Below are 27,616 nucleotides of genomic sequence, written 5' to 3'. Positions count from 1 at the left end.
TAGAGGTTATCTGATGAGGAAAACCTTTGATACGCATTCATTGTGCAACACAGTCATGATTTGCCTCGTCAACAATTATACTTCAATCACTTCTGGTTTGATGCTGGGAAAGACTGAAGGCAGGAGGAGAAGGGGATGACAGAGGATGAGAGGGTTGCATGGCATCACCAACTTGATGGACATGAGTTTGAGCAAGCTTTGGGGGTTGGTGATGGACAGGGAAACCTGGCATGCTGCAGTCCATGGGGTTGCAAAGAGTCAGACACGACTGAGCAACTGAACTGAACTGAACTTCTGGTCTGCAGCCCATTTGCATCCCCATCATTTCTCTCATTTAGATATTAACTTAGCTTGACTTCCAGCACATAATACCTCCTGGTTCCGATCTTCAGTTTCTAGCTACTGCTTCCCCTCTGCTGATTTACTTTTGATTCCCTTAATGTTGCAACTCAACAAGGTTCTTTCTCAGGATTCTTCCCCAGAGGCATCATGAGGGTAAAATGATGGCAAACACTGGGCAAGGAAGCTTAGTACCTTGTTAATGCTAAATAAAAGTTAGATGGCACTAGCATCATCAACATTATCACCATGTGCCAACATCATCATCATTCGATTTTCTGTTGCTAAAATTATTTTATAAGCCTTTCTTGCCCCTGAGATCCCCTTTTAAGAACAGGTCCTGTGTTGTACTTGTTATTGTATCCTTGGCACCCAGAGCTATATGTCTGAAAATGGAAGAGAGAACCACTGGGCTCTAGAAAAGTATTTATATAATCATCTTGCACTTAATATTTTTAATGAAAGATCTATTTAAAAAGTCACAAACAAGCATTTGTCTCTTAAAATCCAGTCAGTCAGTCCAGTCGCTCAGTCGTGTCTGACTCTTTGCGACCCCATGAGCCACAGCACGCCAGGCCTCCCTGTCTATCACCAACTCCCGGAGTTTACTCAAACTCATGTCCATCAAGTCAGTGATGCCATCCAGCTATCTCATCATCTGTTGTCCCCTTCTCTTCCTGTCCCCAATCCCTCCCAGCATCAGGGTCTTTTCTAATGAGTCAACTCTTCGCATGAGGTGGCCAAAGTATTGGAGTTTCAGCTTCAGCATCAGTCCTTCCAATGAACACCCAGGACTGATCTCCTTTAGGATGGACTGGTTGGATCTCCTTGCAGTCTTAACATCCAAGCACCAGTAAAATTCCTGGGGAAGTTCTGGGATGACTCCTCGCTTCTGCTCCCCTCTCCCACTTTTTAGATCATGGGGTCTAAGACCCTGACGGCTCAGAGTCACTAGTAGAATGGGCTGGGGCACGGAGGGAGAGAGTAAGCTCCAGCTGGCCCCCAGGAAACTGAGAAATTGGATATGCAGTCAGAGTGACTAAGCAAGAGGGTGACTTTTAGAAATGTTAATGCACAGTTACTCTCCTTCTTTAAAAAAACACCTTCAAGGACACTTTTGTTGTCACAGATGTGAAAGTGAAAGAAGAAGTATTAAGTCACTCTGTCGTGTCCAACTCTTTGTGACCCCATGGACTATAGCCCTCCAGGCTCCTCTGTCTGTGGAATTCTCCAGGCAAAAACATTGGAGTGGTTTCCATTTCCTTCCCTAAAAGTGAAAGTTGCTCAGTTGTGTCTGACTCTTTGTGACCCCATGGATTATACAGTCCATGGAATTCTCTAGGCCAGAATACTGGAGTGGGTAGCCTCTCTCTCTCCAGGGGATCTTCCCAAACCAGGGATCGAACCCAGGTCTCCTGCATTGCAGGCAGATTCTTTACCAGCTGAGCCACAAGGGAAGCCTGTTATTAACAGAAGAGACCAAATTCATTCAAAGGGCTCACAAGGCCTGATGTCTGGACCCTTTCTTACTTCTCTAGCCTAACTTTTGTCTAATCATCTTAGGACTCTGGCCTACATGCATCCTTGTACACGATCTCTGTGGGTGGTGAGCTGAGACAAGCAGGTACGACCAGAATTTCAAGACGAAGGAGAAACAACCAAGGGCTCACTCTCCCTCTCCCCACCCACTCGCACCACGCTGTGACCACCAACAATCTGGCAAAGTCTGGGACTGGAAAGAACAATCCTGTGGCTTAGCCCTGGGACAAACAGCAGACTAAAGCAGGAAGCGAAGCTACCCAGGCATTAGTGGGATCTCTAAGTGGAGTGGGAATAAGGGTTGTTCTCAGAGTTATGAAGAGTGATTTTTATAGTCATCATGCAAATGTAAAAACATTATTTATAACTGACACTGAAGAAAAACTTAGATGCCAACTATGATACGTACATCAAAAGAATCATTCAACAGAAAATGATGATACAATCAATGTCACTAAATAAATGAGTTGCAACCTTCAGAAAATGTATTTAATCGAGTACATAATCTGCAGGTGTATCCAGAAAAGTAAAATAGTATCTAAAACCTATAAGCATGCATGCAGCATTCCAATTTACCAAACTTGTAAGTTATCCACAAAACTGTACTACAGGAACTCTTCAATTAACTGTTAATATTATTTCCAAAAATGTATATTTTAGAAATGTCATAGCTGCGCAAAGTAAATTTATTATCAGTGCTTATGTAATAGATTTTTTTAGAAAAATATAAAGAATGCAAATATTAGTGATTTCTACTTAAATACAAAGAAGTATCTTTTCACATCATGGTTCATACTCCTTCAAGACAAAAATTACTTGATATGCAATATACTGTGATAACACCATGTCATTTTGCTTTCCAAAACACAGGAGTTAGAATTTAGAGATTGTCTTTTCTTATAGTGCTATCAATAAAAATATACATGTAGGTGTATAAATGTAGATATATATTTCATTAACACACATTTTGGATCCAAAAAGGCCAAAGAAAATTTTCTTGCACATAAAAGATTACACTAAACAGAATGTTGGCAGGTTATCTCTTGCTTACGGAAGGTAAGAAATTTTGCTTTGTCAAGAGGCAGAAGACTAATTCCTTGAAATGTTCTTAAAACACAAAGAGTTCCATATTGTAGGAATATATAACTATCTAGAAATGTGGGACAACATGCTTTGGACTCGTTATTTTAAACTGAATTAATTAAAAAAAACACCCTATACAATAATGGCAAGAAAACTCTGAAAAATTACACGAAGGTGGAAGATCTCTACAAATGGCAAGGGGGTGATTTCCAGGATCTAAAAATTATGTTAAAAAAATAAAGCACAGAACAGTACTTACTGTAAGCTAGTAAGAAAAAAAGGAAAAGTACATTCTTTCTTTTTCAGGAAGGATAAATCAAGGATGAAAATATTTATTAATAGAGGATGGGTGGCAAGTGAGATTTCAGAGGGCAACTTCTTACTTGAGTGTTTCAATAATCTAAGTGTTTTACATTTTCAAATAGTAATAAGAAGGAGAGAAAAACTAAAATTAAATATAAACAAATAAATGAGCTAAAATATATCAAATTGATAACATAAAGTTAATTCTAGTCACTTTTCAACCAGTCCATCCTAAAGGAGATCTGTCCTGTGTGTTCATTGGAAGGACTGATGCTGAAGCTGAAACTCCAATACTTTGGCTACCTGATGTGACAAGCTGACTCATTTGAAAAGACCCTGATGCTGGGAAAGATTGAGGGCAGGAGGAGGAGGGGACGACAGAGGATGAGATGGTTGGATGGCATCACCGATTCAATGGACATGAGTTTGGGTAAACTCCGGGAGTTGGTGATGGACAAGGAGGCCTGGTGTGCTGCAGTCCATGGGGTCACAAAGAGTCGGACATGACTGAGCGACTGAACTGAACTGAAAGTTTTCATTGGAGTTTAGTTCATTTACAATATGTCAGTTTCTGCTGTATAGCAAGATGAATCAGTTATCTATGTTCTTTTTTAGATTATTTTCCCACAGGTCATTACAGTGTTGGGTGGAGCTCCCAGCAGGTTCTCATTGGTTATATATAGTAATATGTCTGTATGTGTCAATCCCAATCTTCCAATTTCCAGTTACTTTTAAACACAATACCTTGACTACACAGCCATGGTGGGATATACTCTAAAGATAAACAGAAGTGCCAAGACACCTTAACATTTGCTCAGTTGAGTGTTTTCTCTTTTTTTAAAAAAAACTGAAGTATATTTTACATACAAGATTGTACTTAAGTTGTTTTTACTAACAGTCTCATAAATTTAGTAAATAATTTCAAAAATATTTATGCATACTATAGGATAAAGCAAGCAAATATGGTACGGTGAATCATTAGGAACCAAGATGTTCGCTGCAAATGGTAAAATACAAACATGAAAGAAGCTACATGAACACGAAACATGCATGTGATCCAACACGAACCGCTGGCCGCCAGCGGAGACTTACTTCCTGGCAGTACTGCAGGATGCCCTCCTTGGTGCCAGTGCAGGTTTTGGTCCCCGATGGGTCCGACTCCCACTTCCCATTCTGCACGTTCATGTGCATGTTCAGCTTGCCACAGAACATGGCCACCTGGGGTTCTGCAAGCAGGCCGGCATTGCCGTCAGTGGGCACCTGGAAAGATAAGCTTGGGTCAGTTATAGAAATCCATAGCTCTGGGGTGGAGGCTGGAGGAAGGGCTGTGAAGAGAAACACAGCATGGAGATATGCTAAAAACAGCTCTATTCGTGGGAACTCTCAATTATGAATCTCTACGGGTTATGCTTTCTGTGAGCTGGGCTTTCCCCCGTGGCTCAGATGGTGAAGAATCTGCCTGCAATGTAGGAGACCTGGGCTTGAGCCCTGGGTCAGGAAGATGCCTTAGAGAAGGGACTGGCTACCTCTTCCAGTATTCCTGCCTGGAGAATTCCATGGACAGAGCAGCCTGGCGGGCTAGAGTCCATGGGGTTGCAAAGAATAGGACAGGACTGAGCGATTAAGCACAGCACAGCATATATATATATATATATATTGGCCAGGCCACACAGCCTGTGGGATCTTAGTTCCCCAACGAGGGATTGATCCTGGGTCACAGCAGAGAAGCACTGAGTCCAAACCCTGGACCGCCAGGTCCACATAAATATTTTTAAAAGGGGAAAATGGAAGTTCTGAAATATCCACACTGCCCCACTTACTGTGTTCTGATAGCTCAAAAAGGGGAAAAAAAAAAATCAGCACGAGATGACAAATAAATTGGCAAGAGTAAAAGTCTTATTCAAAATCAAAGAATCAAAAGACAGGACATGGAGGCCAAGTAATTCCTCCCTGGTTAAATCCAGCTGCCGAGGAAATGTGTGAGGTCCATGCCAAGAAGAGTTAACTTCCAACAGAAGCCATGCATGTAGCTGGGAACTGGGTGATTCTAGAATAACTTGTATCATGTCTAAAAATTGCTCACAGGAGGGAAAAAAACAACAACACTAAAATTACACCAAGAGATTTCGGTTAAAGAAAGAGCTTCCTGACACTTCTTCCCACAGAAATGTAAAAATAGATCAAACATCTGTCCATTCTAGTCATCATCATACACATTTTGTCCATAAATCCCTAAGAGGATTTTTATCCTTAAAAAAAAAAAAAAAATCGTGCACTGAACCCAGCTGAGACCTCTCAGACCTGAGCAAAAGCTCCCGGGCACAATCTCTAAAACCATGCTTCAGGTTAACATTTTCTACATTTCTAGTTCTACTTTGTAAAATGTATTTAGTAAGATTCTGCTTCTATGATGCCCAAGGTAAGAAACAGCAATGCAAGCCATAGTACTGGATCGTCAGCAGAGTAGCTGGGACCCCTCAACTCCCCAGTTTGGGGCTTTACCCACCATCTATGATTTCCCAGTCAGAAACTGAGAGGCCCACGCTCCAACAGATGCAAAGAAGCAGTCTAAGCAGAATGCTTCATAAACGTTACGTTTCACAGTTTTCTTGAGGGAATAAGAGTAATTTAATGCCTTGATCCTCAAAAAACAACATATAAATTTTGTCCATTTTACTGAATTAAATAGTAAGATAATAACATTGCAAGAAAGTCAAGCAGTCAGATACCTATAGACAAGGCCCCATATTAGATGCAATGAAGGACATAAAATATATTTATAACATAGATAAATACATAAAACATATATTAATACATTTATTTTTAAATTCCACTGTCAAGAAATTGAAAATCTAATAATGAAATCATCATTATATTTGCCATGGTACTTTATTCTGCTCAAACTCATTCTTGTCCCAAAGACTTCCAGTCTAAGAATCTTGAGAACTTACCCATAACTGAACAGGAAGACTAATGATCTTTTACCATGGTTGGTAATAATTTTGTTGAATAAACTCCCCCCCGCCTCTATCTCAACATTTCTCTGTACCTCAGATTCTCCACAGTGAGTTCACCACAGTTTCTATCTCCTTGTCAACATGAAGTCCCTGCATTCCAAATCCTCCCCTCAAGCAACATGAGGTACCAATTTCTCTACCCCATGGCACCCAGTTTCCAAGAGTCCCAATAGTCCCTACTTCCTAGACTAATGTTCTCATCACTGTCATCCCATAAAATATTCAGGGTTTTTCTGTTGTAGCAAATAAAGTAGGGCAAAAATGATACATGTTTTCCAAGGCAAGGCTGCAAAGGGCATTAGGGTTGCTTGCTGCTCTCTGGGATCACTTGGTATTGGGGGGCGGGGAGGGGTGTCCAGCTGCCATGTTGGAAGGACACTCAAGCAGCCCTGCGGAGAGGCCCATGTAATGCGGAATCAAGGTCTCCTGTTAACAGCAACATTAGTGAGCTTGGAAACACCCTACAGCCTCATCAAGCCTTCATCTGCCGACATGACTGAAACCTCAAGACAGAACTTGAGCCAGAACCACCCAGAAGACACTCCCAAGTTCTCCATCCACAGAAACTGAGATAACAAGTCTTTGTTATTCTAAACCATTCATTTTGAGGTAACCTATTATGCAACAATAAGATACCCAATAAGTTCTTCCTTTTCTCCAGCTTCACAATACATCCACAAATATGCTCGGATCTCCTCTGCTGGAAAAAAAAGCAAATAGACAAAAAATATTTCCTTCCATTCTATTATATTCTAGGGCAGGGAGGGTCAACACATTTTCTATGTCAAAGGGCAGACAGTGAATATTTTAGGTTTTGTGAACCATACAGTCTCTTGTACCTGCTCAACTCTATTTTGTGTGCGTTGAGTCGTCATGTTGGACTCTTTGCAACCCTATGGGCGTTAGCCCGCCAGGCTCCTCCATCCATGGGATTCTTCAGGCAAGAATATTGGAGTGGGTTGCCATGCCCTCCTCCAGGGGATCTTCCTGATGCAGGGATCGAACTTGTGTCTCTTACGTCTCCTGCACTGGCAGGCAGGTTCTTAACCACTAGCGCCAATTGGGAAGCCCTTAAGTCCGTTGCTGTAATACAAAAGCAGCCTCAGACAACATGGGTGTGGCTGCTTCATAGGAACATTTTCTTTATAAAACAGGCAGTAAACCAGATCTGACCAGTGGCCCCTAGTTTACCCATCTCTGCTCTAGAAGAACTATTATTTTTTCATTTTTTCCAACAAATCCTATCAGATGGTGATTTAAATACTCAGTGATACCACCTTCTTACCTGCTTCTTAAGACTCTTATAGGGTGGTTTACATTTCCACCCTTGGAACAATTTTCTCAAAGGTTACATACAACTTCCTAAGAAAGTATTTTTCTCCAATACCTGTTACTTTTCAATTTCTTTGCCATACCTGAATTCTTCCTTGCAAGTCTTTCCCCTTGGCTTCTTTTGCAGTGAACTAGCCTAGCTCCCTATTTTTCTGATTATCCTCTTACTAACTCAAAATCCTTCAATGCCACAAATAAGACATTCCTATTGGCCATTGCTTCTCTTTTATCTACTTGAAGAAGTCTTTCATCTCCTTGCTGCTGAGTGGCAACTAAAATATAACAATGGCAATAATATATAAATAAAGCAACTAACATTTCTTCATTCAGTAAATGTGAGTATACAATACATGCAAGGCACTTTGTTTTTGGGGACAAAGCAATAAATCAGGCAAGTGCTTATCCTGATAACAGCATGACCAACCAGTTTGCTTGGGACTAAGGGGTTTCCAGGATATGAGACTTTTAGCACTAAAACTATCAGATGCACTGGTAAGTAGACAACTGGTCACTCTATCGGACAAACAAATCAAATGTTTCTCCATTTTTCCTACCTTGACTTTTTACCATCTTTCTATTTTTTCCATTCTTCATTATTTTTCTGTCTTCTTGACTTTACAGTTATTTTAATTGCCATCTGTTTGTATATTTCTATATTCCCACTACCAAATGGTGGTAATCATTCTCTCATTCCCCTCAAATGAACTGATTATGGCCCTATCATCTTACTGGAATATATCTTTAATTGCCTATGACTTCCTCCTTTTGACAATGGGAGTTAAGAAGACAAATGCTTCAAACCTTTCAGATTTCTACCAGATGAGATTTAGTATTAACTTAAAAAAAAAATATGGAGAGTCATGACCATTAACATCCCCATTTTCTTAGAATCAAGTTTTTAATAGTTCAAACCTTGATTCCTCAACAGTTAGGACAACTTATTATGCTGGAAATTATAAAATTGGCTGTATGTGTATACCTGTGACATTTGACATCACAAGAAGCCCTTTATAAATAAATACTTCAATCACAAAAACGTATGTCTTGAACAAAAATTCTTTTCCAAGCCAATACCAGCCGTGTACAAGATCCAAGTAAGGGAATAGTAGAGAACAAACGGAACCAGATGCTTTTCTATTCTTAATGAAGTACACCTGCAAAGAATTTCATGTTTTAGGTAACATATCCCTGGTTTGGTTAATAAAAACAAGACAAACAACCCAGGATCCTTACTGGCATCAGATAACCCATCTAAGAAACAAAGTCTGGTTTCTGAGGGCAGCCCACTCACACACTGTCGTTCAAACAGAAGGGGACCATGACCATGCCAAGGTGGTCACATGGAAGATAATACCTAGCCTTCCAAGGGCCCAACAGGTTTACCCAAATCCCTTTTCCTGAATGAAACCTCAGAAAATGGCTTAATACATCATACACAGTGTCCTTTTCAGGACTTGTTAAAATGAACACTCTTGAAACTGAAATCTTTCCATCCTAGGGTAAATTATTTGCAGCTAGTGACAAGGCATAATACCCTGTCAAAGTCATCCTAAAGGTAATTATTCCTAACTTTTACAAATCATTTCTCCTTTAAATAGAAAATATAAAATCTTGAGTGGATGGGGAATATATCCACTTAAATAATGATGATTTTAATTTTGCTTTCATCTTAACACCATCTAAAGTAACAACTTAATGTTACTTGGCAGAAATCTAAGACAACACATAAAAGATTGGCACCCTGCTATAAATGGCCATTCACAGTCTCCGCATTTCAGAGAGACTGAAGACGAAGATAATTCTTATAACTTGAATGACTTTCCACTGACATCATAAGACTAAAGATGTTTTCCCATGGGAAAACAGTGCTCAATGACAAGGAACAGAATAACCGGCTGAAACAATGGCGCATGAACATTGCCTGAGAAGCAACGGGCTATTTACAGAATGCTCTGAACTACAGAGACCCAGTGCTACAGCTAAAAAATCCTGTCTATCTTTTAAAAACAACCATTTGCTGCCAGCTCTGTATTTTAGGGTCATCATATACAGACAAGCTGCCAAGGGAAAATGGACTTCCCAAAAGTAAGTTAGCTAGAGAGCAGCGGAAGGGGAAATTAAAACAAACAAATAAAATATATATACCTAATCTGGGCCACGCTGCAAAGGCGACCCTGGAAACCTACACCTAGCTGGAATCGGTGCAATTTACAAGCACAAGACCGACTTCTCAAACAAGTTCTCACACTGTCTTTCAAACTGGGTGTTCCCTTTCTCCAAAAAGTTTCTCTTTATTATCATCAAGGAGATCAAAATTCCTTATAGAGCTGGCTTGGCAGCATTCCTCCCCACACAGTCCCAACTCAAAGAGAAAGGGAACAAGGAACTCTCTGTTTCACTGGCCGAGAAGTCTAGCTTGGCAAGGAGAAGGCACAGATCCATAGCTTAGTGCATCCGTGGATTTATGTAATTTTAAGGTTTCTGGCTAACGAAAACCATCTGGTTTCTGCATTTAAACGAACTTCTTACTGGTCTGAATAGCTAGCTGGCCTCCTATAGCCGAGTGTTGACTACTATTTAATCAGTACACAATTTCCTTGGAGTGATTAGATTTTATATAGTGAGTAGCTTTTAAAAAGCACAACATGATGATACTTCTATCACATCCATGATTTCCTCATATAAACAATTTTCCGTTAGCCAGGGCATAATACAATTATGCCCCCTGCACATGCACAAAAATATTTTTAAACATTCAGATTTTCCATTTTCAGTGTAATTATTCTGCAGCGTCACAATCAAGAAGATTTGAGCATGAACTCCTTTCAAGGCCAAATAAAGTACCTCATTTAATCCTTAACATAAACAAATTTTCAGTCTCCAAAGGAAAAGAAGATCTGTAAGGCTTTCCTTTAAATGCAAACAAACAAACCCAAAAAACCCAACAACAGTAACTTAAGCAGAACCAGAACATCTACAATTGCCCATTTTGTCTCCAACAGAGGAGAACTGAAATTAAAATCAGGATCACAGAACTGAAAGGATCTGTAAAATCATCTGTCTCAACTCTAAGCAGAAGGAAAAGGCTCTGGAGGAATTTGTTTAAGGTCACAGAAGTATGAGCAGGCAGAGCTGGGAGCTGGACCTATGCCATCAAGGGTTTTGTTGATGTGACCAGGGTGACTCTCAAATTAAAACGGAAAATTGCAATTTTCCAAGGTTTGGCCCCTGTGTGTGGGTGCATGTATTTGTAGTGAGAAAACAGAGGAGCTAATCAAAGCATACAGAAAACTGGAAAGTGATTACCAAAACTGCACACACAGCTTCAATTTACCTGTGTGGAGAGGGGCTACGCTCCTCACATTCGTTAGCTGCTGTATAGTTATTTCAGAGCTTGAAAACATGACGTGCGTGCTCAGAGGTGTCTGACTCTTTTGTGACCCACAGGAATGTAGCCCTCCAGGCTCCTCTGTCCACGGGGATTCTCCAGGCAAGAATACTGGGGTGGGTTGCCATGCCCTCCTCCAGGGGATCTTCCTGACCAAGCGATTGAACCAGGGTCTCTTATGTCTCCTGCATTGGCAGGTGGATTCTTTACCACTGTGCTACCTGGGAAGATCAGAGCTTGAGGTTCAGGCCTAAAATTGACTTGTCACAAGTGAGTGAAGAGAGAAGACATCCCTTGCAGAGATCTAATCCACATATTTCACTCCTTGAAATCTGACATTCTTTTGGGGACACCAGTGAACTGGCTTCAAATGACAGTTCTAGCTCCTTGATGGATCCATGGCCTCTGCTGATACTGGTAAAGGTAATTCTTAAACTGAGACACACAGCATGGAGGCCATCCCAGGGGGAGAGCCCACACCACAAGTCTACACCTACGACAGCCTGCATGTGAGGGAAACACCTGTCAAGGAATCCTAACCCACAATCACAGTCCTCCAGCTGAGCATGAGCTTGATTTACCCTAAAAATAGGACCTGCTAGCCTTAGGAGGAAATTCCCTTCCCGACCTCTCTAGATAATCCATTTCCATATTGTCTCTTTTAAAGCTCTATTGATACTATGCGTAAAATAGATCACTAACGAGAACCTACTGGATAGTATTTTGCCAACAAAGGTCCGTCCGTACAGTCAAAGCTATGGTTTTCCCAGTAGCCACGTACCAATGTGAATCATAAAGAATGCTGAGTGCCGAAGAACTGAAGCTTTCAAATTGTGATGCTGCAAAAGACTGTTTGGAGAATCCCTTGGGCAGCAAGGAGATCAAACCTATTAAACCTACTGGAAATGAACCCTGAATATTCACTGGAAGGTCTGATGCTGAAGCTGAAGCTCCAGTACTCTGACCACCTGATGCGAAGGGCCGACTCATTGGGGAAAAAACTCTGATGCTGGGAAAGGTTGAACGCAGGAGAAGAAGGGGGAGGTGGAGGATGAGATAGTTGGATGACATCCCTGATTCAGTGGACATGAGTTTGAGCAAACTCAGGACACAGTGAAGGACAGGGAAGCCTGGCATGCTGCAGTCCATGGGGTGCAAAGAGTTGGCCATGATTTAGTGACTGAACAACAACATTGAATAGCAGAGAGAACTCTACTCTGCTCTGGTGACTTAAACGGGAAGGAAATCCATGAGGAGGGGACATACATATACACATAGCTACTTCACTTTGCTGTACAGTAGAAACTACCACAAAATCATAAAGCAACTACACGTGCACGCGTGCTAAGTCACGTCAGCGGTGGTCGCTCTTTGCAGCCCTATGGACTGTGGGCCTCCAGGCTTCTCTGTCCACGGGATTCTCCAGGCAAGAATACTGAAGTGGACTGCCATGCCCTCCTCCAGGGGATCTTCTCGACCCAGGGATCGAACTCAGGTCTCTTATGGCTCCTGCATTGGTAATCAGGTTCGTTACCAGTCGCGCCACCTGGGAAGCCAATGAAACAACTATGCTCCAGTAAAATTTAATTTAAAACAGTGCCTTGGAAGAAAAGCTATGACCAACCTAAACAGCATATTAAAAAGCAGAGACATTACTTTGCCAACAAAGGTCCATCTAATCAAGGCTATGGTTTTTCCAGTAGTTATGTATGGATGTGAGAGCTGGACTATAAAGAAAGCTGAACGCCGAAGAATTGATGCTTTTGAACTGTGGTGTTGGAGAAGGCTCTTGAGAGTCCCTTGGACTGCAAGGAGATCCAACCAGTCCATCCTAAAGGAGATCAGTCCTGGGTATTCATTGGAAGGACTGATGCTGAAACTGAAACTCCAGTACTTTGGCCACCTGACGCAAAGAGTTGACTCATTGGAAAAGACCCTGATGCTGGGAAAGATTGAGGGCAGGAGGAGAAGGGGATGACAGAGGATGAGATGAGTCGGCATCACCGACTCAATGGAGATGAGTTTGTGTAAACTCCGGCAGTTGGTGATGGACAGGTAGGCCTGGCGTGCTGCGGTTCATGGAGTCGCAAAGAGCCAGATACGACTGAGCAACTGAACTAAAGTGAACTGAACTATATAAGACACTGTACTCCCCCAATCCATGAACTTTCTCTGAATGAAGGACATCAAACTTATTACTAAATTGATTTAGTTTTGTTATTTGATAGTGTCAAACTTTTTTTTCTGCTTAAAGAATAGGTATTCTAAAATTGACTCCAGATTCCTTCCAACTTACAACAAAGGCCTGTAAATAAATTCTCGCTGCTGGTGCCCAGCAGAAAATCAAGAGTTCTCTCAACAGAAAACTTTGTTATTCAAAGTTTATTATAAAACTTTGTTATTTGGGGAATTAATTACCCATATTTACAGCACAAATTTTAGGCAGGCCCAAGAAGAGTGATGCCCACTGTCTGGAACAGAAATAAAACTGGAATTAAAAAAAACAAAGCCTCATGTAGGACAACTGACCAAACTCTTCAGCTATAGTTTTCTATCCAATTAATGCCCGTTTAATCCTAAACAGTAAATGTCCTATATTTTAACTGAATGTATATATACATATACATCATATACATACTATACCATGTATAATTGCATTTATTGTGTTTTGACATAACAATTAAAATTCTTTTCAGTGTCAGTCACTTTGACGTTTATCTCTTTAATTCTGTCTTGCAGTTTTCCTGCCATGTTTCACATACAAAAACATACTGTATCATGATTTTTATATTATTTTGACTCTGTCAATATTGTTATATCTCATTAACCTTGATCACATGAATATGAAGATAAAAACAGAGTTAAGGGCAAAAATGGGAGCATCTACTCAGGCCTTTCCCTTCATCATCTCATTTGACTCTCAGAAGAACCAAGATAATTCACTTCCACATCTACTTAGATAATCAGAAAGACTCAAAACCTCCCTAAGAGTCTAATCACAGCTGTTTACTCCAAAGTCCATGCTTACTTTTTTTCATGGTTAACCAGCTGGCATTCCTGCTACCAGTTCTCAAGCATTTTTATTTTCGGTTCTTGAATATTATTTTCAAATAACATTCTCCCTGACGACAGTAGTATCTTGCAGTTCTTAGCTGCTTCTGCTGCTGCTGCTGCTAAGTCACTTCAGTCGTGTCCGACTCTGTGCGACCCCCATAGACGGCAGCCCACCAGGCTCCCCCATCCCTGGGATTCTCCAGGCAAGAACACTGGAGTGGGTTGCCATTTCCTTCTCCAATGCATGAAAGTGAAAAGTGAAAGTGAAGTCGCTCAGTCGTGTCCGACTCTTAGAGACCCCATGGACTGCAGCCCATCAGGCTCCTCCGTCCATGCGATTTTTTCCAGGCAAGAGTACTGGAGTGGGGTGCCATTGCCTTTTCCGAGTTCTTAGCTACTGGCTCTTAAAAAATATTTTTAGACCAAGTAAAAGGGCAACAAATTCAGTTTTAAAAAAAGTTTAAATGTTTAATCTGCATTTTCTAAATTAAACTCCTAGACGTTAACACTTAGTAACCTTTGGTAGTTTCCTCCTTAAGAAGCTGCCCCAGAAATGAAAAGGGAAAACTTTCCCCTAAATTAGTTTTTACCTTAAATCAGAAACAGCTAATCGAATCACCAAGATAGGGGTCCAGAATCCCCAACAGTCTAAATGGTGAATGCATGTCCTTCAAGGCTTATGTTACTTTATCTCTATTTGCTAATTTCTCAACAATGAGCACATTCACAGGTGATGAGCATACCTATATACATGCACATCCCTGTATTGTGTATGCGTGTTAGTCACTCAATCATGTCTACTCTTGCGACACCACGGACTGTATCCCACCAGGCTCCTCTGTCCATGGGATTCTCCAGACGAGAATACTAGAGTTGGTTGCCATTTGCTTCTCCACGGAATCTTCCGGACCCAGAGACTGAACCCGGGTCTCCTGCATTGCAGGCAGATTCTTTACCATCTGAGCTAGGGAAGCCCTATATTCCTGTATTATACCTCCTATAAAGCCACCGTATAATATGTAGTAATGTGGTGTTAATAGCAGTAATAAACACACAGAGTTTACAGGCAGAGAGCAACTAGAGCAAATCTCAAAAGACAGTGCTTTGCTAAAGGCTCACTCTAGAGTGAGCATTTAAGCCACGTTGCTAAAAAGCTGAAGGACGTGGAAACTGGGCTCCATGGGGATGCTGGTTTGAGTGGTATTCACTATAAAGGAATCTGATGGTACCAAATCAACTATTTTCCAGTATGATTTCCATTAGTTCTGACAGCTAGGGCAGATAAGCATTCAGCCCATAATGCTACAGAGAAAATGGAAACTCACACTTTAGATACAAGAGATAATTTATTCAATTTCAAATTACTATTTTCTATCAAATTAGGCCAAGCTCAGCCAAGATCTTCCCAATCAAGGGCTTCCCTGATAGCTCAGTTGGTAAAGAATCTGCCTGCAATGCAGGAGACCTGGGTTCGATCCCCGGGTTGGGAAGATCCCCTGGAGAAGGGAAAGCCTACCCACTCCAGTATTCTGGCCTGGAGAATTCCATGGACTGTATAGTCCATGGGGTTGCAAAGAGTCGGACACGACTGAGTCACTTTCACTTTTCAGCCAAGATCAGGTGACCCATAGGCGTGTGAGCTATAAAAATCGTTATTATTTTAAGCCACTGAACTTTGGGTTGGGTTGTGGCTTAGCAGCATTATTGTAGCAAGAGGAATTAATACAGGCAAGTATTATATAGAGCAATAAATAAAGTACTAAATAACAGAACCAGGGCTCAAAGTTATTTCAGAAGGAAGACAATCAAACTGAATTTTTAGAGTATATGTGTGTCAGCCGCTCAGTCGTGTCCAACTCTTTTAGACCCCATGGACTGTAGCTCGCCAGGCTCCTCTGTCCCTGGGATTCTCCAGGCAAGAATACTGGAGTGGGTTGCCATTTCCTCCTACAGGGGATCTTCCCAACCCAGGGATCAGACCCGCGTCTCCTGCACTGCAGGAGGATTCTTCACCGATGAGGTTGTTTCCGAAAGTTTTTAAGCAATAGGACCTTATGCTGAAATAAAATTTTGTGTGGCAGTCTCACAGCTGAGTTCTCCCCTTGGAACCTGGATGTCAGCCCCACCAGATTGTTGAGATGCTGGTCCCCCAGAAACTCTGCTTTTCGACTACTTGCTCTATTGTTAACCTATGGGTCTTACTGAATTCTCAAAATGGTTATAGGGTTCCTCAGCATCCACAGAGGATTTGTTCCAGACCCTCCCCGCTGCCCCGCCTTCTGTACCAAACCCAGATGCTCAAGTCCGTGATATCAAAGGATACGGTACAGTCAGCATTCCTTGGATATTGAACCCCGGACACCCAGGGCTAACTATACTGGGAGCACCAGCTGGTTCAACAGAGGAACTGAATTGTTCATTTGAGCTCACTGCAATTAACATAAATTTAAATTTAAAAACTGATTACTCAATCCTATTATTGAAAAATTTTAAAGCATATTTAGAAAAATGTGGGTAAGCAAATCTACCCCGTGACTGTAAATTTTATATACTTTATGAAATTTTCCCAGCCAAAATTTAGTGTTCCAACTGAAATTTTGATGATAGGATTTTTCTTTTTCTTTATATGTCTGTAGATGATAAACAATTTGCTTAAATGCACGAGCCTTAAAAAGAAAATAAATGCATTCTGTTTTAACTCAATTGGCTTGTTTTTAAATTGAAGAATAGTTGCTGTACAATATTAAATGCTACAGGTGTACAAAGAGTGAGTCACAATTTTTAAAGGTTGTTCTCCATTTATAGTAACTGAAAACTACTGACTATATTGCCCATACTGCACAGCATATCCTTGTAGCTTATTTGATACATAATAGTTTGTGCCCAACCCCTATGCTGCCCCTCTTCCTTCCCCTCTCCCCACTGGGAACCATTGGTTTGTTCTGTATGTCTGTGACACCCACTGTTTTTGAAAGGAAATACTTTAATATGGTGTAATGCTATTAAACAGACGATGTTCCTGGTCACAGTTTATATGTGGCTGTGTGCATACAACATCAGATCCAATCCTTTGGCCACCTGATATGAAGAGCTGACTCATTAGAAAAGACCCTGATGCTGGGAAAGATTGAAGGCAGGAGAAGGGGACGATAGAGGGTGAGATGGTTGGATGGCACCACCGGCTCGAGGGACATGAGTGTGAGCAAACTCCAGGAGTTGGCGATGGGCAGGGAGGCCTGGCGTGCTGCAGTGCGTGGGGCTGCAAAGAGTGGGACACGACTGAGCGACCAAACAACAACATTCTAATTACACTTTTTCCAGGAAAGGACACACAGATTTCATCAGCAAATACTCAGGCCACTAAGAACACAGGCCACCAACCACTCTGTGATCGCTGAAAGCCGTGGGACAGAAGCAGGAGGGTTCTCGTGCAGGAGGGTTCTTGCCACGCACAGCCCAGGCCCAGCTGTGGGAGGCAGGTGTGTGTGCAGAGAAAAGGGCAGGGTGAGCAGTGGGGACACGGGGAGCTCTGGAATGCTGTATCGAGTACTTCGTCACCTGATACCTCACTGAGATCCTACTAGATTGGCACCAAACATTGATACCTCGCATTGAGATCACACCACTTGGCAGCAAATGAGCCTCAAAGTCTCAGTGTCACCTGAGTTTAGTGGACAGACAAAGCCAAGTAAGTGGAACAGTTCTGAACTCTAGCTGTAATTGATTTCATTGCCCTGGGCTACAGTCTCCCTACATAATTTTCAAGCTAAACTGTTAGGACTATTCCTAAGGTGAGTCCTCTTAATATGAGACCCTGGATGTTGACAAATTTGTGCTACTTCACTCATCAACCTGGCAGATTCACAGAGCCTTTATCTTCTACTCAATATCATATGCCTCAGGATCTAACACAGTTCTAAACCTGACTTTTATCAACAGCGCCTTATCTAGAGCACTACAATGAATTTTCAAGAGCATAAAACTTAGGCTTAAGGTACAAAACTAAGGCTTAAGGTACAAGTTTTAATATATGTGTTGCTGAAGTGAGCACTACACATTCTAAAGTTTGTTAGTTCTTGTTATCCTCTTTATTTCTTTCACTTACTGCAATGATGTAAAGCATAGAAGAAATAAAGGCCCCAGGGATTACTGGGTAGAAAGAGGAAGAAAACAGTGTTTGAACAAGTGGCAGGAGGGAAGTACGTGGAAAACAAGCCTCCAGAAGAAGTGGATTTATAAACGGAGCCAAATCACTTAATTAGAACATGTACAGTAAGGTCATGTACAGTACATAGACATGGATAGTACAGAAGTAGATATATTCATAAGAGTTACCCATACTACTTGGACAAGGGGGGAAAACAGCATACTTCTCTGCTCTTTGTCAGCCCAGAAATTCATCTCTATTTATCTTTATAGCCTCTACTAGGTTTCAGGTTTCAAGTCACCGTGAAACCAATGTAGGTGGAGAGACAACAAGGGCAAAAACAGGGAGAGGTTGTTAATGAGATTCCTAGTCTTTAGTTGTATGTTGTTACCCTGTTTATTAAAATGATATGCAGAGTAAGTACATCATGAGAAATGCCAGGATGGATAAAGCTCAAACTGGAATCAAGATTGTGGAGAGAAATATCAATAACCTCAGATATGCAGATGACACCACACTTATGGCAGAAAGTGAAGAGGAATGAGTCTCTTGATGAAAGTGAAAGAGGAGAGTGAAAAAGCTGGCTTAAAATTCAACATTCAAAAAACTAAGATCATGGCATCCGGTCCCATCGCTTCATGGCAAACAGATGGGGAAACCATGAAAGACTTCATTTTCTTGGGCTCCAAAATCACTGCAGATGGTGACTGCAGCCATGAAATTACAAGATGCTTGCTCCCTGGAAGAAAAGCTATGAGAAAGCTAGACAGCATATTAAAAAGCAGAGCCATTACTTTTCTGACAAAGGTCCTTCTAGTCAGAGCTATGGTTTTTCCAGTAGTCATGTATGGGTGTAAGAGTTGGAGCATAAAGCAGGCTGAGTGCTGAAGAAGTGATGCTTTTGAACTGTGGTGTTGGAGAAGACTCTTGAGAATCCCTTGGACTGCAAGGAGATCGAACCAGTCAATCCTAAAGGAAATCGACTCTGAATATTCATTGGAAGGACTGATGCTGAAGCTGAAACTCCAATCCTTTGGCCACCTGATGCAAAGAGGTAACTCACTGGAAAAGACCCTGATGCTGGGAAAGATAGAAGGCAGGAGAAGAAGGGATGACGAAGGACAAAATGGCTGGACGGCATCACCCACTCAGTGGACATAAGCTTGAGCAAACTCCAGGAGACAGTGAAGGACAGGGAAGCCTGGCATGCTGCAGTCCATGGGGCCGCAAAGAGTCGGACATGAGAGCAACTGCACAACAAGCCCTTGGCTGCAGTGAGGGAGCCAGTATCCATATCTGGACCCAATACATTTCAGACTCTCCATATCCCTTAGTATCTTTAAAGTTTCTAATACTAAAATAGCATGAAAATACTCCAAAGGTTAAAGATGCTCATTTTCCATTAAGATATAATGCTGTCCTTCAATGATAAGGATAATAAAACCTCAGAGCAGCGGTGTTAGGAGAGGATGGGACAAATTGTGAGAGTACCACTAAGACATACACACTGCCAAATGTGAAACAGATAATCAGTGGGAATTTGCTGTACGGTGCAGGGCACTCAAACCCAGGGCTCTGTGATAACCGAGAAGGCCAGGATGGGGTGGGAGGTGGGAAAGAAAGAAAGTGAAGTCGCTTAGTCGTGTCCAACTCTTTGCGACCCTATGGACTATAGCCCACCAGGCTCCTCTGTCCTTTGAGATTCTCCAGGCAAGAATACTGGAGTGGGTTGCAATTTCCTTCTCCAGGGGATCTTCCCAACCCAAGGATCGAACCCAGGTCTCCCACATTGCAGGCAGACGCTTTACCCTCTGACCCACCAGGGGAGCCCAGCGAAGGTGGGAAGGAGGTTCAAAAGGGAGGGTATGCGTGTATACCTATGGCTGATTTCTACTGATGTATGGCAGAAACCAATGTAATACTGTTAAGCAATTATCCTGCAGTTAAAAACAAATTTTAAAAAATTAAGTTTTGAACATATTTCAAAAAAAAAATCTCAGAGCAGCTCACAGAGGGATGAAGGGCACTCACGTGAACCTCAGAGCCCCACTAAACTCTCTAGGAAGTCATTTCCATCAGATTTCCTACCAGCCTGGTGCGGAGCGGTAGAGACAGCTGGCATGCTGTTAGACACGCAAAATTTAAGGTACTTGTATTATGGGCCCGACAAAAACAGGGGCTCGTGTTTTATAAGATGGTACCAACCAGTCCCTGCCATTAGTATGAGACCTTCAATTAAGAGTGTGAGGAAGATTCTAAGTGGAAGTGGATAATTAACACCTCCCATGAAAAAGTTTCTGAAAAATCTTTAACACAAGTCACATTACAGGCGATGAAACAGGAAGAAAATGAAGAGGAAATAAAAGAATTTACTCTGTGAAAGCGAACTGAGACAGAGGAATTCAGATATTTACTATTTACTGCTGTTCTCATCTCTTCATACACACACTTTCATATTTATGTTTGGAGAATAAGAAGCCACCCTCTTGGAACAAGACTGAATGTAAATAAACACATTATATGGGATAAGTGTTCAAATATCTATGAGGTACATTAAAGAATTCACGGTCTTAGAATTTTATCTCCCTCTGTTCAGAATACTGATAGAATGATTTCAGGAATCAAAAATCATGAAGTATTTTGGATAAGCAAAAAGGATATTTACATTCTAGCCTTTGGTTTCTGTCCTTTCACCAAAGTTGCATAATATTTACCTATCTACCTTTTCTGTCTGCTTATCACTTTCATACCACTGTGTTTTCATTACTGGGACTTTTTGGCATAGAAGAAAACTGCTTTGCAAACATAACAGAAATCAGAGAGAATGTTAAGTTGATGTAAAAAACCTAAGGTAACTTTCAAACAGCATTCTTGCTCTTTGTTCCAAGTGTTTTCTGTTATCACTTTTAGCGTAAACTAAGATTATTTCTCTTACTCCAGGGTTATAAGTGAAAAATACTCAAGGTTCAAGTTCCAGGCTACTTGCTTGATAAGCATGGGTAGATAATCCTTCTTAAATAAGGCACCAAGGCACTTCTCAAAGAAGCTTTCCATTTCTAAATCCATAAGACTTACAATGAGAATTATTCAAATTGCCTTTCCTATTGGATAAAGACTATTGGAAAGTACAAGGGGAGGAGAAAATAATTCAGAACAAAGGCAGCAGTGGAGACCTGATTTCTATTTTCTCAGCTATAAAAAAAATCTTTGCAGAAACAACAGAAAACCAGGAGTCAAAGGGAAAAAAAAACCATACTGGTGTCTTACTTTTCCATTTACTTTTAATGTTAGTTTCAGTGAACACAGACACTTAAACCTTAGTTTCTTTACCTCTAAGTGAAGACAGAACCCAGAGGGCTGTTTGGGGGCCCAGATATAACCTACATGGAGATAATCCGAAAGCAACAGTGATAGTGTCATGGGGTGCCATAATACTATTGGGATAAAGATAATAAATACCATCTGTTGGGATAAAGATAATGTCTAAATGATTCAAGTGTGTGGGATAAGCATTCTTTTTTTTTTTTCTTTTTCAACGCAAATACAAACAAGATGAGGAACTTCACTGTCTACTGGAGATCCGCCTTGATCTTTAACTATTCACCTCTCTCTCTCTCCCCCAATATAAAGGCATTCAATAAATATTTATGGAAAGCATTAAGGAAGGTCTGGCATGAAAAACAACAACAAGAAACTCAAATGTAGAAAGTGTAATCATTAATGAGGGCGTGGAACAGTAATTCCACTTAGATGTTTGTGAGATCTTGTTTTTTCTTGTGGCACCAGGAGAGTGGATTCCTCAGGGGGAGAAATGAAACTGCAGAACCCACACTCCTGCCTTTACCAACTCCCACGTGCCGGCTACAACTCAGCTTGTTCAGGATCCTCAGACTCCTCTTAGGGAAAAAAATAAATAAACAGGGCTCACAAAGCGAGGTGGTTCCACAATGTTCAGTGTTAGTTTTCGAACTCTTTGAGAACACATTCCTGAAAGGAGCATCATTTTGCAATTCAGGCAGCATTTTAAAAATCAGATTATTTCACTAGACTCCAAGGATTGCATGAATAGTGTGGACAGCCAGACTCCTTTGAGACAGCATCCAATCAACTACTAAAAAAAAAAAAAAAATCTGCAGCTAAAAGCCCTTGGCGACACAGAACTGATCCTCAGAGATTTCAGTGTAATGTAACACTTCAAGTGAAGGCGCGTGTAAAAAAAAAAATACAACAGGGAAGAGAGAGAAACTATTTGTTGAAGAGTCGGGCCAAATAGCATATGCTTCTGATTATCACACAGCTGCCCTTCCCACTGCAAACAGACAAGCTTTCAGAGTCGTTGGACTCCTGGGTTAAGTTTCAGGAACGTGCTGGCTTGAGGCCATATATTAAGATAAACATTTCCCTGAAACCAAATACATTCAAAGTTGGGGATGAAGGGGTGATCTGAACACCACTGACTTCAATGAGCGTGCAATGGTGGGGATGAAAACGAGGAGGATCCACTTGCTAATACAAGATGCTGGTGTGATTAAGCACTGACTAAGGTTAGATTTGCATAGAGAGGAGAATGGAGTTTGCATAGAGTATGCAGAACCAGAAACTGGTGCAGAAAATCTACACAGGATGAGCTGGGGAGAGGAGGCGTAAAAGGGAGGACAGTGTTGGGTCTGAACGACCTTGAATTTGTAAGCAATCTCCAAAGCCACAGGGAGCAGCAAGTTCCTCATTTCAAAGACAGCAAGAACAGCATCCTATCCTTGGACGAGGGGGATGTGTGGGCTTTTGACATCTTCCCTGAGCCCCTTCCTCTCTAAAAAGTTTATTAAAAGCTACATTCAGTGGGAGGAGGGAGGAGGGAGGACATGAGTTTGAGCAAATTCCGGGAGTTGGTGATAGACAGGGAGGCCTGGAGTGCTGCAATTCATGGGGTCACAAAGAGTCAGACACGACTGAGTGACTGAACTGAACTGAAGGCTGATTTACGTTCTTTACGACAGAATTCAACACAACATTGTAAATCAATTATCATCAATTAAAAATAATTTTTTTTTTTTTTTTTAGAAAAGTTACATGTGGGAGGACTTCCTTGGCAGTCCACTGGTTAAGACTTCATCTTCCAATGCAGAGGATGCAGGTTAGATCCCTGGCCAGGAAGCTAAGATCCCACAGGCCACAAGGATAAAAAACAAAGCATGAAACAGAACAGCAAATTCAATAAAGACCTAAAAAAAAAAATCTTTACAAAAAAGTTACATTTGGGGACTGTGTTGGTATAAAGATGAGGGTCATTCAAGATGAGTCATGAGTATATATTCATTATTATAGCCATTGTTTCCTTCTGATTCGAAAAGAAATGAACACGGAAACCTTTCCACCCAAAGCTTTCACTGTGCTTACTATGCATAATGGAGAGTGGGCCCTGGGATGCAGGGACAAAGGAGATGGGCACAGGCAAGACCACAGAAGTAAGGCACCAGCAGTGGGGACAGAACGTGGCAGAGGAGGCGGGGAAGATGCGAAGACTGGTCAATTTCAGGAGTGAGCACGTGTGGGTGCTGCCAGGGGATGAGTCTGCAGGCCTTCCCAGCTAACAACAACAGGCCTCAGGCTAGAGGATGCGAGTTCGTCCCCATGGGGTGGAAGAAGTAAAGCAACAGTCACACTGGTCATGGCTTTCCTGATTTACTAACAAAACAACCTATTCCGCCATACGACTGTGTGCCCCAGACTACACCAGGAGGTCTTATACTCAATCTGGTCCCTCCACCCATCTACATCTCCTTGCCTTGAGTGATAGGAAAGTTTAATTTTCAAAACTACAGATGTTTAATGGAGCCGTGCAGGGTTGCTGTTCTGTCATGGAACACTGTGCCTACGTAACCTGGGGACAGAACGATCCAGAACCTTACACTGCTAATCCATTCTCTCAAACCACAGAGATGTCTGTCTGACACGTTTACAGAAAAATAAGCCCTAAGACAGAGAAAGAGTTTGCAATATATTCTATATCCTGCCCTTGAGGGAGAGAGGCATTATGTTGTGCCGGCAAGATTTAAGTTCCACCAAGAAAAACTAAGTATGGACTGCTTATGCGGGCAAGACTTTTTCAACAAATTTGTTGAAACAAACCGAAAGGCACAGAGCTGTGATCTCTCTCTCTCTCTCACACACACACACACACACACACCAGGAGGTAGATGAAGACACCCTACGTTACTGCACTTGCTTATATGGAATCCCGTGGACAGAGGAGCCTGGAGGGCTTATAGTCCATGGGGTCACAAAAAGTCAGATATGACAGAGAGACTCACACAGATGCACACACACATGGTGTATAATTCTAAGAAATAAGAATTTTAGTAACTGGAATGGAAGTACCTTTTCAGGTTTGTTCAAATATGTTTTATAGGGGTAGCATTTTTCTCAAGAGGAAATTATGCTGGTGTGCACGTAACACTGAACTCTTCGGGCCTAATGAAGGTGAACTCTCAAATATCCACAAGAATCTGCTTTCTTTAATAAAGCACGGCCAATCTTCAGTAAAGAGATGCTTTACCCTGGCACCGGTCTTGCCCATGTTATTGAGCTGTTCTCCATCACAGAAAGCTTGTTACCTACATGGATCATAAGCCATCTTGCTTTTTGAGCCCCATGAATTGATTCCAGTGGAGGACGCTCAAGGATCTTGGAAAGCTGATTGTCACAGCTAGGGTGGTACTGTGGGTAGGTGGATGGGAGGAATGTTTCTAAACATCCTACAGGCACAGGACTGTCCCGCATATACACGCACGAAAGTGAAAGTCGCACAGTCGTGTCTGACTCTTTGCGATCTCATAGACTGTAGCCTGCCCAGCTCCTCTGTCCATGGAATTCTCCAGGTAAGAGTACTGGAGTGGGTTGCCAGTTCCTTCTCCAAGGTCCCAGGGGATCTTCCCAACCCAGGGACCAAACCCGGGTCCCCTGCTTTGCAGGCAGATTCTTTACCAACTGAGCCACTAGGGAAGCCCGACATATACACATATACATTCTTAAAGGTACTTGGGAGATCTAAAGTAATTCACATTAAGCAGAATAACCACGCTACTGAAGAATAAGCCATCATTATTTTGTATAAATACTAAAAAATTAACTTTATTAACTCCCTGTTTGTCAGTCTATTACAGTAATCTCTCAATTAAGAAGTCAGGGTTCATTATTCAACCTATACACACACACGCACACATGGGTGGTAACTACATCTGAGCAAAATTCACATGGAAGTAGGATCACACACTTATAACTAGGGTTTCAAGACTAACAAATCCAACCAGAACATCTCTCCTTGAGTAGACTTTCTAATAGTATCCAATCAGTTCAGAATGAATGAGCTGGGCAAAAGGCGAGAGGGCTAAACCACTGGAGTGTCTTTGACTAAGTCATTAACTCTACTGAATAACAAGCATATGCTAACAAGTTACATACATCACTAACTGTATGACAAGTCACGACTAAAAACTGCCTATTTCCAGAAACTTCTTTAGGTCCTGTACCTGCAACTACGAACCTGGTTTAATCCGTCACTTTCTAAAAGAGCTCTGAGAGACCTCAGGGGACTTACAGGTTCAGGGTGCCTGTAGGAGGGACCGGCTGAGGGAACCCACACCTGAAGTTACCATCATAAACCCTGGAATCAAAAGGAAAACACGCTGTGTCTAGCACGTAACTTCTGTTTGGGGGGCACTTGTCAACTTTCACTCTGGGTTTCCTTTATCTCTAAACTGGATACCTTAACATCTGACCTCACAGGTTATTATGAGGATTAAATTCAATAATATACACAAAGTGGATGGTAAGCAATTTGTTTTAAGAGTGAACCACAATGACTCAGCTTGTTTCTAGCAAGAAGAAAGAAAGGAAGGAATTCTAGTGTGAGAAGCTTCCGGACACATCTGAAGAGACTGAATGAATGCATTTCTAGTCCTTAAAATCTCCTGAGAGTTATCTCCACAAAGATGTCTGCTGTTTATTCAAGAATTCTGAGAGGGGATTTTCTGCTCTCAAGAAAATGCTGACTGTATAACCAGATATGACACAGTGGAAAAGAATGCCTTATGCCACTTGAAATAGACAATCTTCCCTCATCTATCTGCAAGATGTCTGCCTGCCAAGCTGCTTCTAAGAGACAAGCCAGTAATGACACCACCCGTGTGCCCGCATTCCCAGCTATAACCTACAAGCCCAGTGTGCAGGTCTGACTCACCAGGTCTGAAGAGTATTTTCAAACCATCTAAGATGAGATATTTCATTCAGGCAGGTTAATGGCTACTTTAGCTCTTCGCAAAATGTCTAATGTAAGTCTCATGAAGTTTACTCAGCATACCATCACAACAAGTTTTATCAGGGTGAAAGAGCTGTGGCAAATTTCAAGATGTTAAGAATTTTTTAGTCTGTTTATCTAGCCGCAGTATTAAATTCATTTTAATAGGAAGTTTATTTTACACTAAGACCTTCATTTTTTATTGCAAGTTCATACCAATAAATTATTAAATATATATGTATATGTATGTGTGTGTGTGTGTGTGTATGTGTATATATATATATATATATATATATATATATATACACATACATACATATATGACTTCCCAGGTAGCTCAGTGGTAAAGAATTTGCCTGCCAATGCAGGACATACAAGAGATACGGGTTTGGTCCCTGGGTTACAAAGATCCCCTGAAGTAGGAAACGGCAACCCACTCCAGTACTCTTGCCTGGAAAATTCCATGGACAGAAGAGCCTGGTGGGCTACAGTCCAGAGGGCTGCAAAGAGTCAGACACGACTGAGCACGCAAGCATGCACATGTATATGTTAATATATACACATATCTCACTAATAGTGTATACTCAAAATGGCCCAGTAGAGTTCAAGACACATTTTTCAAAGTGTTTATATACACCTCAACTAATTTCTCAGTGTTCTCAGAAATAGTTTCCAGAAGACATTTAGTGATTTCCTACTGGAGGGGGAATTTCATTGTCACACACGTATGAGAAGTAAAACCTTCAAGATGGATATTGGAGACTTTGAGAAAATCCTGTAATAATGAAACCTGTTCAAATTTTTCTACACCAAGGTTTTGCAAACATATTTGGTCATGAAACCTTCCACTGTGGCACATTTAACGTATTTGCAAGAGCTTGAAAAACACTGTAAGAGATTTGAAATGGATGATCAAGCAAAATTTAGCAAGTCATTTTAAGTAAGACAAAGTATTGATAAATAAAACCGAAAAGAAGTCTTGGAGGGAATGAGAGCAGTGAGTGTTACCAGGTGCCCACAGAACTCATTACAAAGCATCCTATTTGGCTCTAAGTAACAGAATGATATGGCATATAGAATGCAAAGCAAGAAAAGAGATGTGTGCACAAATGCCCCAC

At 41.4% G+C, this 27,616-nt stretch overlaps 1 protein-coding gene across 7 annotated transcripts in view; it reads right to left on the bottom strand.

Moving 5' to 3' along the window:
- Positions 1–27,616, bottom strand: part of LOC122428625 (amyloid beta precursor protein) — a 287,533-nt gene that overhangs the window by 219,710 nt on the left and 40,207 nt on the right. For all 7 annotated transcript variants that reach the window (XM_043448647.1, XM_043448648.1, XM_043448649.1 and 4 more), the window contains exon 2: positions 4,357–4,524. In XM_043448647.1, coding sequence (XP_043304582.1) covers positions 4,357–4,524 — 168 coding nt within the window. The remainder of the gene's footprint in view (positions 1–4,356; positions 4,525–27,616) is intronic.

Source organism: Cervus canadensis, chromosome 27, assembly GCF_019320065.1.
Source record: "Cervus canadensis isolate Bull #8, Minnesota chromosome 27, ASM1932006v1, whole genome shotgun sequence".
NCBI classification, from domain to species: domain Eukaryota; kingdom Metazoa; phylum Chordata; class Mammalia; order Artiodactyla; family Cervidae; genus Cervus; species Cervus canadensis.
The sequence above is the reverse complement of the archived record's forward strand: the minus strand, read 5'-3'. Positions and strand labels throughout refer to the sequence as shown.